At 38.8% G+C, this 17,951-nt stretch overlaps 1 protein-coding gene and 1 long non-coding RNA gene across 3 annotated transcripts; one reads left to right on the top strand and one right to left on the bottom strand.

Moving 5' to 3' along the window:
- The first annotated feature begins 27 nt into the window (after positions 1-27).
- LOC108716953 lies at positions 28-5,507 on the top strand. 2 transcript variants are annotated; one of them, XR_001935797.2, is made up of 3 exons: positions 28-833; positions 2,660-2,760; positions 4,699-5,507. It is a non-coding gene; the product is annotated as an uncharacterized LOC108716953 (long non-coding RNA). The 2 variants fall into 2 exon arrangements; XR_005961331.1 differs by lacking the exon at positions 28-833 and adding an exon at positions 2,307-2,344.
- A 4,124-nt stretch (positions 5,508-9,631) lies between these two features.
- On the bottom strand, positions 9,632-15,021 carry camk2n2.L (calcium/calmodulin-dependent protein kinase II inhibitor 2 L homeolog). The gene is made up of 2 exons (NM_001171775.2): positions 14,683-15,021; positions 9,632-10,016 (listed from the first exon to the last, which is right to left on the bottom strand). The coding sequence occupies exons 1-2, from the start codon at positions 14,849-14,851 to the stop codon at positions 9,946-9,948; spliced, it is 240 nt and encodes a 79-aa protein (NP_001165246.1). The 5' UTR covers positions 14,852-15,021; the 3' UTR covers positions 9,632-9,945.
- Positions 15,022-17,951: the final 2,930 nt, after the last annotated feature.

The following is a 17,951-nucleotide window of genomic DNA, read 5'->3' as shown; positions in this document are numbered from 1 at the left end:
CATCAATATGGGCTATACCTTTGATTCGATTCCACCTCTGTACTTGTTCCACATATCTCCTCACTCCTCAACTCTTATGTTCCTCGTGCTCCTTCCTCCCACCTCCCCTCTCAGTCATTGTACTTCCTTTCTCCTCTATCCGACATGTATATAATATGAAGCTGATCATATACGAAACATTAATTCATATCCGCAGATAATGTAAACTGATGAATTTAAGTTGCCATTCGCCCATGAATACACTGCTGCTTCTGACTCATGATCATGCAATGTATCAGAAGCCAGTTTGGCAGGATGAGATGAGAGCTGACTTCTAGTACATTGTTTAAATAAGTCAGTTGACCAGAAAGGGACAATTTTACATCTTTAAAGGATAAGTAAAGCTTTAAAATAAGTGAATGTAAAATTGATGATTGTGCTGTTCTACAACAGTGCCGCCTGCTGGGCAGTTTCCCACCATCTGACCACCAAGTAGTCAAGGAGGTTGCCAGGAGAAAGAAAGAGGCTGCTCTGATGTTCTTTTGCTTAAGACAAAATATAGAAAGATTTCTCACAATCCTAAGCAGATAGGGTTGCCACCCGGCCGGTATTTTACCGACCTAGCCGATAAATGGTTATGATTGGTTTGGGAGCTACCAGGGATTATGGGAACTTGTATTTGTACAGGAGGTACAGTTGTATGGGGACTGGGCCTAAATGGGGGCCTGACTGTGCTACTCTTTCCGAATTAGCCGGAATTGACAGCGCACAAGGTGAACCCGAAGCGCTGATGTCTCAAAGTCCCGAAAACCAAAGAAGCTGTCATCGCTGAGGACAAGGAAGAAGAACCTGAGGTAAGTTCCACTAACGATCAATGTGTTTTTTTTTTTTTTACATTTTTTTAAACCTCTGGGCACCAATTTATTACTTAATTACTCAATAGGACCCTGGCCACTATTGTTTATTTAAAATATTCTATGGGGCCCCTGGCCACCAAAGTTTTTTTATTTAATATGGGGCCCCTGAGCACCATTTTTCTTTTAACTGGCCACCAATGTTTTGTTTAACCTTGTGGGGGGAAACTGGCCACCAATGGGTTTTTTAACTTGTAGGGGGGGGGGCTGGCCACCAGTGACGTTTTTTTTTTTTTTTTAAAACCTTTAAAACTTTTTAAACCTTTTTAAAGAATCAATCAGATATTTGCTTTTGTTTTATAAGATGACTTTTGAAATGTACTTGCTGATTGGTTGGTATGGGCAACATCACTGCTGATGTGTTTCTCCATTGTTTTATACAACATTGGTGCTGTACAATGCCCCTTACTTGATTCTGGAGCAAGCCACTTGTTGTAGCAATTAAGATACCACAGCAAGTCACATTAAAGGGGGTGTTCACCTTCCAACACTTTTTTCAGTTCAGTCGGTTTCAGAAAAATCTGAACACAATTGAGCCAAAAAAAAGTGTTTGGAAGGTGAACAACCCCTTTAAGATACATACAGAAAGGTTGTAAATGAACAGCCGCTAATGTAATCAAACTCCTGGACCAAAGTATCATGATCCCCTCCAACAACTTGCTGGTAATGGTAAGGGAAAGGGTAAGATTGTTTCTGTGACAAGTAAAAGCTTTGTGAAAGTAACGCAACCAATGTTAAACCCTTGTCTCAAGACTCATGGTAAACTCAATGATTATATATATGTAGCAGAGGAATTATATAAATACCACTGTAGCGAGATGAGACATCTTAATTAAAGCCTAAATCCAACAGTAATTAAAATGTCTACAAAAATGCTACAAATTGTATACACAATATTGCCCCCCTATGGAGCTAGGCATGTTAATACATGTCAGCCATGGTGCTTGTGAATGTGGCTGTTGACAATTAGGGTTTAATGTAATAAGGATTGCAATTTGCACCATATCTTAAGAGCAGAGAGAGAGGCAGCCTACATTTTAACTGTTAAAGGAAAACTATACCCCCCAAACAATGTAGGTCTCTATAAAAAGATATTGCATAAAACAGCTCATATGTAAAATCCTGATTCATGTAAATAAACCATTTTCATAATACTATACTTTTCTAGTAGTATGTGCCATTGGGTAATCATAAATAGAAAACTGACAATCCTGGGATCGTAGGATTCACTGTACTCACAAACATAACAACAAACCATTCATGTAAGGTCACATGAGCCAATTAACAGACAGAGTTGTGTCTTTTGCTTCCACACTTCTTCCTGTTACAGTTAGAGTTAAAGTATTTCTGGTCAGGTGATCTCTGACACAGCACAGAGACCATCACGAAATGGTGGCTCAAGGCAAGAGATGTAAAAGGGCAAGATTTACTTAAATATATATTCCAGTTTGGTAAGATTCTTTAATATGCCACTTAATATGATATGAACTATCTGTTGCTTAAGTGTTCATTTTGGGGGTATAGTTTTCCTTTAAAGGACCAGCTTAGCAGGTGGAAATGCAGTGAGCCGTAAAGTAAAGCTGTATAGCACATGGCCGGAAATTGCTCTTTTTGGGTTAGAGGGTTCATTCACTGAACTGCACCTGAATAGTTACACATTTTGTTTCCTACACAGTGTCAATCTACTACAGTGTTCTCTTTCTGTGTTTGTAACATAAAGACTTAATATGATGATGTATCTCCACATTTTCTGTCTTATATTGCAGGAAGTGGCATTAGCCATGATGGTGCCATGATGGTGGGAGAGCGAGATCCCTGGAGAGTTACATCCAAGACAGTTGCCTTGCTTGATGAAGTATTAAGTGAGGTACGTGTTACTTTTCAGCTCACTGAGACATGCTGCTGCTGTGAGTGTTTGGTGGGATCTCTGTATCATAAAACATGCCTTATACTTCTACAAACACGTGTTCTCTCAATGTGATAAGGAGGTGTAGAAAAGCTCATACCATGTTTTATTTTGCTGCTGTTTCAAAGATTTCTATTTGCTATTTTCAGCTTTTATTTTTTTCTTTTTTTTTTAACTTTGTATTTATTAAAGCTTGACAGAAAAAAACATACAATGGAATGTATTTCTCACATGTAAATATATGGGCATGAATAAAGAGCATCTTGACATACATTCACATCCTGATTATGCTAGTTACTTATTTTCTAAGCAGTGAAAAATCGTACGTTCATATTTATACAGGAGAAGAACTATAATGTGTGAAGGGGAGGAGAAAACTGGGGGGGGGAGTTTGTTGGTTGAAACGCTAAACCTGTCTATGTTCAGCTTTTATTTTTTAATGAAAAAACATAAATATTCTACAAAAATTAAAGTAAAAAAGCATTGTGTGTCAATATGAAATATACCCAAAGCATCACAGACAATTTCATGGGAATCTAAACCCAAACAAATCAACTGACCTAAACGTATTCTGAGCACTTTTGCCATTTACAGTATATATTTATTTTATATTTTTTAGTGCTTTCTGAGCAGGTAATATTGTGGTTAACTGGCTATACCGGAAGTGCATAGAAAATGCATAGACAGTAGGAGTCAAAGGTTCTCTGAGACTTGTATTCTGTAGACAAAATAGGCCTTTATTCGACATGTCAGTGTGCTATGTAAATATATGTTTACTATTGAATATACTTAACAGTACTTGGATATGTATATATGGACTTATAGTTATTTCTAAAACACTGCTATAATTTTGAATAGGGTTTTGTAACTTTTTGCAGTTTGATCACTTCTGACCATAATATGATTATGTGTTTAAATGCCTTAATCTGGGCTTTCGGTCACTGACCAAAGGTGGCCATAGACGTAGAGATCTGCTCATTTGGCGGTCTCATTGAAGTGGGCGATATCGGGCTGATCCAATCATGGGCCCTGGGGTCCAACGATTGGATCAGAACGGAGGCCAAACGGGAAGTCGGATTGTGGGACCTGATCAACAGATGCGGCCACGATCCAATGGGATTTTCTAACCTGCCCGATCAGCATCTGGCCGACTTTTGGCCAGATATCGATCAGGAAGGTCCATAGGGGGGCTCAAAACACACTGGCCGACAAGCTGCCGACTTGGTCCGTCGGCAGCTTTTATCGGCCTGTGTATGGGGTCCTTTAGAGTGCCTCTTCATTTTCATTAATATACAACTCCCCATGATCCCAATGCATGCAGATTATGTGCCTATGTTGAGACCGTATCTGGAACTGTTATAGTCGCCATCTTTTTATTCAATCATACACATACAACAGTTGTAGGTTTATTGGTATGATGTCACAGTATACAGATGAATTATAAAATGTAATACAAGGTACATACAGTTTCACTGTGTCAGAAGTTATGAGCACCAGTGTTCACATCACATTGGGTTAAGTCTGCCTTTTTTTTAAACAAAGAGCTTTCCACTTTTTTCCCTTTTTCTAGCTTTGTCTTTATTATTTTCTTGCATACAATATACATGCAGCTGCTTCTCGGTTTGCAATAGGGAATTTTAAGTAACAGGTAGTGAAACAGAATAACTTATTCTGTCTATACTTGCATCTACCATGCTTTAGCCAGGGAATTACTGCTGGCAGTTCTGTTCTTATCACACTTAATATTATCTCAATATTCATGCATTACGGTAATCAAATTCTTTGTTTTGTTGTATTGGCAGCCAATATTTGTCATGTATAGCTTCTGTTTAGTTTTTTTGAAAAGGTCATTGACCCAAGCAACCAAAAAAGGAACCTATTGTCTTTTATTCATTTCAGGGTCAGACTGGACCGGTGGGACACTAGGAGAAAACCTGGTGGGCCCTCATGGGGCCCCGCCGACCCAGACCTGCCTGTCCTGTGCCGTCACGCACCTGATCCTTCACCTGCCCTCTGCTGTTGCTACCCACCCTTCCTTCCTCAGATCTCTGTAAAAGAATAGTGCGCATGGGGGGGAGGAGCCAGCAGTGGTTGAGTCGGTGGGTGGTGGGGCCCCACAGGAGGTGTAGGGGCCCAAGGTAAGAAGCCCCGATGGGCCTTACACACTCCAGTCCACACCTGATTCATTTTATCTTTATTTTCAGGCCTTCTACTATTCGTTTTCCACTCATAACTAATTATTTGAAGACTAATTGCAGATTAGAGATACTACTCTATATGTTATATCAAAACGACCAGTACCATCAAAAAGTGAAAATAATTATTTTCATGTTACGATTGTATCTTGATGCAGCATCTACAAAAAAGCTATTTCATGTCAACAAATGCCTTATTTAATATGAGTGGTTTAGATTGTATAGTCTTGTAGATGTAAATAAGTAAAAAAAAATGTATTCACATACCATTTGTGTCCTATGTTTCTGTCCTCATTAGGACTTTTATCAAGGATACCGAACAGTAATCAATGTGCAACCTAAATACACTCTAACAGGTGAACAATGGTGCCAAATTTGTGTCAGCTGCATATTAATTAATGTCCCAATAACATTCATTCAAATTCTGTGAAAGCCATATAAAAGATTATATAGTGCAAACCTTGCCTTTGCCACTAGATGTCGCTCATATGTTAATAAAATCACTATGTGAAAGCATTACATTGCTGTGTGTCAATACATTCAAAAAAAAAATCTGTTAAATATAAGTGAGACACTTTTGCAACATTAATAAACTGAAAATATACTACGATAAAAAAACCCACAGCCTTCAAAATTGCCATTAATATTAATGAGATCGTGATTTTACATGTGATATACAAATAAAATACATAACCAATAGTGTCTAAAATTTTGAATCTGCTAAAAATCACTTTTTTCCTAGAGAGGACTCTCATATACTGAGAAAAAAACTCTTCCCTATATATATCATGAAGCACAAAAGTAATGCTGTTTTTTTTAAAGAAGTAAATCATTTATCACCAAAATCAACACTGCTCTTTACATAGTTTTATGGGAAGAGTAAACACGTATTGCTTTGGCAACAGTGTTTGTTCGTTTGTTCCTCAGTGATTAAGAGATTGTTCCAGTGCTGTATCCAAAGTGCCATTTTGGTGCCAACTTTATTTTATAAACTTTTACATTGCTTTAGAAATGTATGGGATCCGTTATCTAGAAACCCGTTATCCAGAAAGCTTTGAATTACGGGATGGCCATCTTCCATAGACTCTATTTTATCTAAATAATGGAAATTTTTAAAAATGGTTTTCTTTTTCTCTGTAATAATAAAACAGTAGCTCGTACTTGATCCCATCTAAGATATAAATAATCCTCACAGGAAGCAAACCCAGCCTATTGGGTTTATTTAATGTTTACATGATTTTCTAGTAGGCTTAAGGTATGAAGATACAAATTATTGAAAAGTCCGTTATCCAGAAAACCCCAGATCCTGAGCATTCTGGTCCCATACCTGTATATGAAAATGAGAAATTTTAAATTGATTTTAAAGAAGCAGTTTCAGTAGCTCTTAATTTTGCTGTAGGCATTATGAATCCTTCCCCTCTTATGCTTGCTTAGAATACTGTACATAATTCTTTGTACAGCCATAATTATATTTCATTCGTTTTTTAGATCTTGTCATTCCCACTCATCTCTTTTTTTATCTCTCCCGGTAAACCACCTACCTCTTTTCTCTCTCTTCCATCCGCCATACTTCTTGGTCCATTGCTGATGATCGTAACCCTTCCTCATCCCATGTACTTTTTAACCATTTAGTTATATTGTAGTACGTCTTTCTGGTCTATACCAATTATCTTGTAGCTGTTAAGTTAAATACCACCTGCTTTCTGCACAATATGTTCTTATTTGAGTGAGCAGATTCAAAATGATGCAGTTATATTATCTTTTAAGAATCAGTCTAAATTTTTTTTATTTTATTTTGCTTTTCAGGTTAGTAGATGTATATATATATATATATATATATATATATATATATATATATATATATATATATATATATATATATATATAACAATGGATGCCGGCACTACTCGTATTGTAGACATATTGTGCCTGGGTTCAATAGCCAGAAAATACGGTACAATGTAGACAGGGAATAACACTCACAGGACTTAATGCAAAAATTCTGATGTTTATTGGAGCAGAAAGCTAATGTTTCAGCTAGCCATTATCTAAGGCTAAGAGTGCTAGCCAAAACATTAGCTTTCTACTCCAATAAACACCAGAATTTTTGCACTAAGTCCTGGGCGTGTGATCAGCTGTCTACATTATATATATATATATATATATATATTAGTGTATCTGGGAGCTGTCATATTATTTAAATCAACTAGATGAATTCTCCTTGGCTATCAGAAGAACACTTCCAATTAAAAGGTCATAAGCAAATGCTTCTGTTCTTTTCTGTGGAAGTCATGTGGAATAAGTAATTTGTAATCTCCTATTTGTGCAATGTGAATACAGAATGCAGTAAAGGAACACGCTGTGTATATGCTCAGAATCACAAGATGCTAAATTTGGGCGGATAATTTTTTACCGCAAAATGTAAATGCATGCTTTCTTAGGAATTAAACAGAACTGTCTATGCAGGATCACCAGTAAACATGGATCACCAGTAAACATACCATTGTACTTAGGTTACCAAATCAGATTGTATGAAAAATTAGGAAATACTTCTAGATAATGGCAGGGGGCTGCACTTCATCAACATACACCTGTACTGCAATGAGTGAAGACAACTGAAGTATATTTTAGTGTAGATTACCCTGTATCAAATGATCAGGTAATCTACCAGGTACATCTGGTATTTGATTCATATAGTTGAGATCATCTTAGGCTGCACTACATTTGTCATGGTACATTTCAATACAAATAAGTCTATAAAGCTGTTGAACAGTATGGAGCTCTAAATGTTAGATGTGTTCTATCCAGCTCATAGGCCTCCAGTTGGACAGCCCTGGCATAGGACTGTCAGTAGCTTTCCCATTTGACATAAGCAGCATCAACCCACCTGGTGATAATTACGTTTATTTATTCACCAAATACAGTGGAAATGTTGTTAATATACAATGAGTCATTCTCAGAATGGCACAGCATTGCTTTATTGGAATCAAAATATGATATATTATCATTGAATCTAAAGTCCATGCAGAAAATTCAAGAAGCTTTTCAAAAAAGAAAGTACAAAATTAAAAACACAACCATTACGTCCCATAAAAGAGGCGGTTAAGAGCTGTTATCTCACATTCAGAGACCACATCGATTTTTCTGCATCATTCTCCAGACGCATTCACAGTATGATTTCAGAATGTTATCAAATATTCTGGCCATTTGAGCCCTTTGTTCCACACAGGCCATTACATGATTTCCAGCAGGAATGGAGGTGCCATCACCAGGCTTTATATAACATGCCATCTCACCAAGTGCTCATGTGTAAACTGCCACTTGTCTATTCTCCAAAATGCCCCTAGATGAGAGAATCTGCTTTGCAAATGCTGGTGAAATGTCTGTACAGTTAAGTGTGGTATAAGAAATAGTAGCATTTACAAATAATGTTTTAATTTTGAGCCAGGCAGCAAAAGCACAGAGAAAAAAGCCACATATTATCTGTTGCTCAAGGATGCAAGAGTGATATATGAGGGAACTGCAAGCTGAGGCAGACATCTATGCAATCATATACAAGGATTATAAATTAAGCAATAGTCAAAGCTTTGAAAATGATTATGGTATGTTTATTTTTTTTAAAACTGTGCAGAAGAGTTCAATGGATACATACCTACTACAAGCCAATGGTGTGCATATATATATATATATATATATATATATATATATATATATATATATATATATATATATATATATATCTTATGTGGCCATTCATCAATAAGACCAAATACATTGAGCAAGATGCATATCAGTGTATGTTACCAGCACAGAATGGAGAAAAAGCTGAGACAGTGAGTCACAGTAGGCAGTGCCTGCATGTTATATGAGCACCCAGTAAGGGCACCTCCTTGTGACTGCCCATCACCTCCATCAAACCAGCTGAAAGTGTCTCAACATCCAGGAGGTGGGTGCATCTCTGATGTGAGCTTACACAGTCACCAGCATATTTCAGAATACATATTATTAACAAAGATTTATTTATAAAAATACAAATGTAGGGAGTCCTGTTAAAAAGGAACGTGCTGGGTAGGGGATGAAATCGGAAGCTCATGCAAGAGATGGAGCAAATAAAGTCTTTTTTTCTTGCTTGGTTTTTAGACAGCAAAGGGACGGCCTGTGCCTGATCTGCGCCCTCCAGCTGCTCTGCTTCCGACCTGCTGGTATCTTGTACATGTGGGTAAGATGAAGTGAAGGGGATGCATTTGCCCAGTCTATGTCCCACAATTAAAAAGATGCTGGTACATGGGTGGGGTGGGGGAGACATGGTATAAATAATCACAATTAAGACTCTATATATGTATATATATATATATAGACAGACACATATCTATATATCTATATATATATATATATATATATATATATATATATATATATATATATATATATGTTATCGAGCAGGTGTGTTCCCTGTGGGTCCATTCACACACACAAAGATTATTATTACTTGACTACAGACAATTCATTGTCAAATGATAAAGTGCATTTCTATCAGCCTACAGACCCCTGGAGTGTACACTGAGGCAGGAGGCAGCACCTGGCAATAGCTGGAGTCGACAGGCACCGACTCCATGGTGCTCCAGTCTACAAGTACCTTCTTGGCATAAGGGCAAATGCTCGGGGTTGGCTATAACATGGACTTAGACTCATCATTGCCCCCAAAGCCCAGGATGAAAGACCATGAGAAGTTACAGAGAAAGGTGCTGAAATGGACAGCTCCCCATTCATGTGGTAGGGAGCCTGATGGCACCGTCAAGAGACCTGCAGAGGGTCTGGATCAAGGTGGAGGGTGGAGATTTGCCAGCAGCCTCAAAGCCTTTCCTTCTTCTCCATGTCCACAAACATGCACAGCCAAAAGTGCTTATAAATCAGGGAGGAGAGTGTGCGCTGAAGAGCAACCACTTCCACCTTATACTCCGGAGGGAGACTTGTCCGACACCCCCTTCAGCACCTCGTCTATTCTGTCATCTTCAATAACAACTGAGGAAAGGGAGAGACACAGGATCAGGAAGCTACAGCAGAGTGCACAACAACAACTAAGGAATGACTGCTGTCAAGGTTAGAGGGACAGATTGGCAAATTAAAAAAAAACAGAAGAAAAAAAATGAAGATTTTAAGTAAGAGGAGGAGGGAACAATGAGAAGGGCACAAATGTAGGAAAGGAATAATATGGGGACATTAACTTATGCACAAAAGTGTCTTGCATTGTGAAGCTGAATAGCATTATATACCTCTCTGTGTTTAAAAGAACTTGTATGGAAATGGAATTCTAATGGTCAGCTGCATACAGACATTTTATAACTCATCTCTGCCTGCAGTGTATACATATCTACAGCCACGGCAGTGTACACACAAACTCCACTCTCTCCAGTTAGTTTCATCTCACAAAAAAACATTCAGAAGATCAGAACCTCAGACAGCTCCTGAAATAGCTTGCATACCAGTCCTAGTATTGTAATAAGGCGCATGCCATTATGCTCTTCTGGGAAAGATGGATCGTGTCTCATTTGATATTAATGTGCTGTTTGATTGGCAGTAGGAATGATGTTGTTTTGTCTTTATAACATTATGGGTTTTGGGTTTTTTTCGAAAATATGTCCTGTTGAGCTTACACCAGCAAGCCATTAGCAGCTGAACAGCAGGTCTACATTCTACAAATCTAATAACAATGATTAGAACTTCTCAGAACAATGCTTTCTCCAAAATAACAGGAAACCCGAACTGTAATATATTAAGTCTTGTGTTCTATAGTGTTATCCATGTCCTTGTATAGTGGAGTATCTGCACAGGTATTCTCATTTGAACACCCTATACCAAGTATACTAACTAAACGAAATCCAAATATATATAACTGCCATTTTGTATACTTACAACAGTGTGTTTGCAAAATGGTATAACACACTCAATAATTGTTAGTGCATTAGTGTTCATATTGGTCGGTGTTTGCATTTTACGCTGACAAACCGTATTTGTTCTTGCAGAGGGATGTTATGTCTGGGCCCTGCCAGCCTGATGGGTTGATTACACCCAATCCCGCCCCCGTCTCCCCCCCAAAAAAAACATTATTGATCATGTCTTTTTGGGAGGGATTTTTTTTGGAGTGTAACCAGTCCATTAGACTAGTAGGGCCCAGAAACATCATTCCACTGCAAGAACAAATCTGGATTGTCCTGTTTCTTACTATGGGTTATAAATAGCAGAAATCAAAACAACCAAACAAACAGAAAAACCAATAAACTACCCCATATGGCCGAAGGGATGAATGGGATGAATAGCCTAACTTGTTAATACCTATAGATACTACTACTATTATAGACATTACATATGACACTTTGGGTGCAAGATACCATGAGTGTGCCAAGTTCAAGTAATAGTATTAGGGAAGCACCAAATACAGGAATCTGTTTGGTATTCAGCCAGGATTCGGCTGAATACACATGCCTGCTCAAATAGATTCTAAATCCTTAAAATCAGGTGATTTTTCGTCACATAAACAAGGATGTAAAAACATTTTCTTGCCCTGATTTGCATATGTACATTAGGGTTTGAATTCAGTTTGGTATTTGGCTGAATCTTTCATGAAGTATTCAGAGTTTGGCCGAATCCAAAAATAGTGGATTCAGTGAATACCTAAATATGAATAACGCTGTTAGATTTGGCATACACACTCATTTGCAAGTCACTTTATATGTCATAATTCTGCATAAACACATATAAAACCTTCTTGAGACTTTTTGATGATGTATTATGTATTTATTATCGGATTAATTCATTATTCAGTATATGCTTTATCAATTTCTGTCTCTTAACTTTACACAAATTCATCTGCCACTCCAGACTTTTTTTTGTAAATATCCCTTCATATAGTAGTTCAACAAAGGGCGCTCTCTGGTGTGACTTGCATTCAGTCACAGGGGAGTATCTACAGCTGGAGATCTGTATGTAGTTCATTTGCCCAATTTGTGAGATAAAAGTACGTTTGTAAAGAGCGTAATATAGTGTTTATAATATATATATATACAGTATATTTATATATATATATATATATATATATATATATATATATATATATATATATATATATATATATATATACTGTGTATATATATATATATATATATATATACATACAGTAGATGTATATGTGTTATATACACCTATATGTTGTTGCAACTACAGCTAACTACCATAATAAAGAAACACATGCATAAAGTATGTTATTTGGGTGATGGACCACTGCAAGCTAGTGCAACACCTTCACTATATTTTACCATAGGTTTTAAATAAACAAGTGCCAGAATTAATAATGAAGAAAAAACCTGAAAAACCATGAAAAAAAAGAAAGTAGTTATTGTTCCACCACAACAGAACTTCCCCCAATTTCTAGATGTTTTTAGCCATTATTTTCATATTTTTTTTTTTACCATATCATACCTTTAATTGCCCACTGGGACAATGTGAATAGGGGAATTATTATTCTGCAACGTTCCACTCTGGTGAAAAATCCTTAGATCCCTGCAAGGTGGAAGCAAGTTAAAAAGACTTTGAGGTTTCCTTTGGTATGTAGCACACATACTCCTCTTCTTAAGAATGGGTGAATGTGACTCATCTGACCATATGCCTATTTCCACTGTTCTGTAGATCACTGCCAGTGTTTTCTTACTTGGGATAATAATGTGATTCTGCACTGTGACCCAACCATAAAATTCCTCTCCCTACAGTGTTTGGCACATTCACTAGATAACCTTCTGTTTTCACCCTACATGCAGCTATAAATTGGGGGGGGGGGTAGCATTCTAGTTGGCAGTGTCAACACTGCATCCAGTCATTTGATATCACAGTTAAATAGTATCATAGTAGTATGATAGTAGTATCATAGTAGCATCTGACCATAAAAGCCTCTGGCTGATGGTGTTTTTCCCTTAGAATATCATGACAGCATCACCTTAGCAGTTGCTCCCCCTGTAACATCAGCAAGTTCAGCAATGTTCCTCACTGTAACTGCTGCTAAATTGACCCCAAAGACTATTCCTCTGTAAAAGGCACGGCAAATTCCTCTTGCCATGATAAACTGCAATAATTGACTTCCAGGCATGCCCAGCATTTTAAACACGTTCTTTAGCAAAACTGTTATTGCATTCAGAAACACCTGTGTAGAAGCAGCTACTCCCCATATTTCTGACACCCTCTGGTTCATTTTTGTGTATATATATATATATATATATATATGGGACCACATCGGTAATGTCCCTTTGTTTCTCCTACTATCTATGTACACAACCGTGCGTCTCTATGTCTGTATAACAGAAGAGCAACCATAATATCTGTACAACTAGCTTGCTTGGCGATGCCATTTTAGAGTGCAGTCTCTTGAATTGGAATTGTCATTAGCCTAGAGGTTTATAACATACAAGATTGTGAATTCAGTCTAATTCTGCCTTTTAGTGAAATATATGAAAGGAAATTGGATTGAATGGAATGGGCTTGAGTCCAGTGACTCAATAATTATGTTGTTGTTGGAGGCAGAGCTGGTAATATTATATATCTGTAATATTATATATATATATATACATATGGGCATGGCAATCTGATATGAGTTGAAAATAGTGTGTATATGCGCCTAGAAATAAATCAGTGCCATTTCCAATATCCAGTTGTGCAACATGTGCACTGAATATTACAGTTGTATCTGTACGGCTGTGGCACTTTGTTATCTCTGCCTGCATTTAGGGCATGACAGATTGCCAGAAAATCTCTGCAGCTCTTTTACCCCTTGAACATTTCTAGAAATTAGCTCTGGAAATATGTATATTTAGTAATGGGCAGCTTCTACAGTATAATATCTCTAATAAGGCTCTAATATTTACACTGCAGCCCAACAAGCTGCCGCACATATATGATGCTTTTATGTGCGTGTGTGGTGTGCAGATAGTTATTAACAGTGAGCAGCTTATCTGGATCACAATTGTTTGTCTGGTTTGGCTGTGTGTGTTTTGTGAATGGTCAGTGACACGCAGGTAGAAAAGCATCCATGCCAATCCATCTCAACCACACACACATACACATGTACATACTGGGCAAAGACACACTTACTCTGTAAAGGATCAAACTACACCTCTCTCTATATATATCAATACACAAACCTCTATATATCAATACACAACACAAGCTCAGGGCTATAGACATACTGCACTGCTGTCACATGAGCCAGTGAATGAGCTTCCATGGAAGAGAAAACATGACAGAGGAGCTGGGGAAGGGAGGGAGGATGCGCAAGGGGAAAGCAGGAATATGGTTGAAACATTGGAGAAATGGCTGAAAGGTTAAGAAGAAAAGACATCATGAGCAAAGAGGGATAGAGAGGCAGATGCTGGAGGAGAGTAGGAAGGGGGAGAAAGACATTTAAGTAGATTGAGAAGGATGAATGCAGATAGGATAAAATGAGAGAATATCGTATGGATAGAGAGATATGAATAAAGATTTGTTGAGGGCAGGAATGAGACGCCAGATGTAGGAGTGATTGAAGAGGGTCGCTGGGGAGGAGGGCATTGAGGGAGTAGAGAAAGGTCAGGCTGCTGTATCATGGGGATGTACATGAATGAACAGGTGCACATAAACATGTGGTAATAACGTGAATTCTGCTCACCTCTCTTGGCTCTCCCAATCTGCCCCAGTTTGGGGGGTCTTTTCTGCTGGTTGCCCCCAAAGAAGGAGCTTGTATCTTGTAGGCGACAGCTAAAGGAAATCTGCCCGACCTCTCCGTCGGAACCATAGTGGCCCATCTTCTCATCACTGTAAGGCAGGATTTCAGACATATTGGCAGCACCGGAGGGATCCGGCAAGACTTGGCGTCTTTGGACAGATCTGAGGGGATTCGCTCCGATACAACGAGGGGGTTCCCAGGTGGGGACGATAATGGCGGTTTAGCAGAAGATGGATGGTTGGCACGCAGTACAGACAGTACAGAGGATACACAGAGCTCCTCGCTCCAGCCGACTGGCAAACACAGGGGTGGGCACTGGGTAGTACCCGGGGACCCTGCAAGAAGCAGCAACAAGACGGTGGCTCCCTGCTCTTTGGAGAGGTTTGGGGGAAAGCTAGAGAATTCTACATCATTAGGAAAAGCAATGGCAGGATGACGTCATGCGCGGGGGGGAGGTGTGACATCAGGAGGCGAGTGCGGAATAACAATGACACTGCAGCAAAACAAGGAATCAACTTCACGGCAAGGAAGCCAGGAGAACTAGAGCGGGCGGGTGCTTCCCCATGATGGACATGAAATATGCACGGTGGGGTAGGGTGAGGGCACCTCAGGGACTCATGTAGTGCTGGGTCATGTCGGGGAGGAGGAGTTATTGACTGGGATACAGCAGGACAGGCTCCTTATTGTTTGAATGAATGATGTAAGTCCCATGGGTCCCTGTGCTGTCAAACAGCCCCAAAGCCCAAAGGGAAGCCCCTCGGAGTCTCTCTGTTTGATTCCAGCTTAGAGATGTTATAGTTTAGCAATAGCTGGAGGGCCGTGCTATCATCTCACTCGGGTGCTGCAATCCCATTCTGATAGCTTTCAGCAGGACGGGACGGATGTGGCGATTATTGATGGAAGGGAGGCAGCAGATGTCCAAGCTACTATCCTCCTAGCCCACAGCAGCTCCCATCATCCCCCTTAGTAACATGGCTACATTGGTAAGGGGTGCACTTTAACACAGCTCCCATCATGCCTGATGTGGTGGGTGAATCAATAAATTCACATTACACATAATTATATCCTATCACGTTTTTTCACAGATATTCCATGGGCTGGAAAATTGTAAGTTCTTCACTGGAAAGCCTTCTGTTGGAATTAGGGTTGGCACCTTTTTCTAGAACCACCTTTCTATGTTTTTATCTTTCTTCCCTATTAATAATATTGGCATGAAACATAATTTATACCAGCCAGGTGGCAACCCTAGTTGGTTCCCCTCTCATACACAAATGCCCCCATCCTCCTTATGGTGAGATTAGTTTGCCTCCAATCATGCATGAAAACACACTTTCCATTCAATACTTCGGGAAACAGCATGGAACTCAGCAGTGAGTATTCCATTTGAGAGCATGTCTTGTATGTGCAGATACTTTTGGGCCGTTGATGCAGTGGCATAACTAAATGCACCCCCAAAAATATTTTTGCATCCTGGCACTCACAGCACCCCTCTTGCTACTAAACCCACCATACACCTGCTACCCGCCCACTCACACAGAGGTAAGTAGGAACATGGCTGGGGAAGGGGGAATTCTAACAAATATTAAGAAAGAAGACCTCGCAGTACAGGACCCCTAGGTCACCCACAGGTTCTGCTTCCTCTGTACTAACACCAGTGCACTGATGCATTCAGAGCTTTATGGATAATAGCTTCCATATCTGTTTGTCTTTCTTCTCTCTATCAAACAGCAAATCTTTACTAAAGATAACATGAACAATAAGCTCAAAACTTCCATTTGGACATTTTCTTATCTCCCATATGTTCTTGGGTACAAAAGAAAAACATCCTACCTATGAATAGCACAAGCCTATTGAATACTGCGGTGCTACATATCCATATGATTCCAATTGGTGTGCTTGTGTCCTCTATACCAGCCCATAACTGCAGTTCAGTTTCTAACAAAACTGATGGTGAACTGAAGACAAAGGGAAATAGGTTTCTTTATGGACCAGTTGCCACAAGTGTAAAGCAGCAAACAAATCTTTCATTTAATAGTGCATGAAGGCCACCATTTCCCAATGGTCTTTTGGACTGTACTTCTATAGGGCATTCTTTGTTCAGATGGCTTTTTTAGTTAAAATTTAATTCATGTGAAACTGTAAATACATACAGTTACGCTCTATTGTGTGTAAAACACTGGACGACTGAAAAAACATTCCTAACTAGCAAAACATCTCTTTCCTCAGTAATACCATACATTATTTTGAAGCTGAAACAAATATTGTACAAATAAGTAGGAAATGGCTAGTATGAAGAAGACTGTTGAGTGCCTTGCTCTGTTCAACTGACTTTGATTCTTCGAATGAGTTTGATATGCTGGTCTTCAAGCTTTGGATCTGCCTGGGCTTGCTTTGAATGAACTGTTCCCGTAGAAATCCCCAATTCAGATGAAAATTGGCACTGAAATAATTCATAACTCAGGAGACCAATTTGACCTATATCTTCTTCTTCGACATTGTTTATAACAGCAGGATTATTAGTACAGGTAAAGGATCCATCAGTGTTGGACTGGGATGCCAGGAGCCCACCAGAAAACCTCTACCTTTTTATTCTCCTAGTCTTTTATATCTACTTACTATATTATTCCATTATTAAGCATTTCCCCCCCATAAAGAAATAGGGAATGACCATAAAATAGGCCAAATGGTTAGAAGCAAGAGGGCCCACTGACACCTGGGCCCACCGGGAGTTTTCCTGGTATCCGTTGGGCCAGTCCGACACAGGGATCCGTTAGCCAGAAAGCTCAGAATTACGGGAATCTCTCTGAGACTCCATTTTAACCAAATAATCACATTTTTAAAAATGACTTCCTTTTTCTCTATAATAATACAACAGTACCTTGAATTTGATCCAAATGATTCAGGCAAAACAAACCTACTGGGTTTATTTAATGTTTAATTGTTTTTTTAGTACTGATCCAAATTACGGAAAGACCCCAGGTCCTCAGCATTCTGGATAACAGGTCCCATACCATTCTTGGTGGTGTGCTCTTTTGCACCATGCTATAGATGGCTGTGGGTTAAAGTTATAATTAGTGTATGGAAGGAGCAAAATAATTGATAAGAAACATAATAGTGATGTGAAATGGAGAGAGGAATAGAGGCAGAGTTACATTAGGTGACTCATTAAACAGTTGATTGCTTTGTTTGTATCACATTTAGGTGTTTTACCC

This window comes from Xenopus laevis, chromosome 5L, assembly GCF_017654675.1.
Source record: "Xenopus laevis strain J_2021 chromosome 5L, Xenopus_laevis_v10.1, whole genome shotgun sequence".
Lineage (NCBI taxonomy): Eukaryota > Metazoa > Chordata > Amphibia > Anura > Pipidae > Xenopus > Xenopus laevis.
This window is presented reverse-complemented; position numbering and strand designations above follow the sequence as displayed.

What these genes read in the sequence shown, in the direction of transcription:
- camk2n2.L (NM_001171775.2), bottom strand. Translation starts at nt 14,851, where the DNA reads ATGTCTGAAATCCTGCCTTACAGTGATGAGAAGATGGGCCACTATGGT. An exon ending in GATTGGGAGAGCCAAGAGAG is followed by an intron (nt 10,017 to 14,682) that starts GTGAGCAGAATT and finishes CCCTTTCCTCAG; the next exon opens with TTGTTATTGAAGATGACAGA.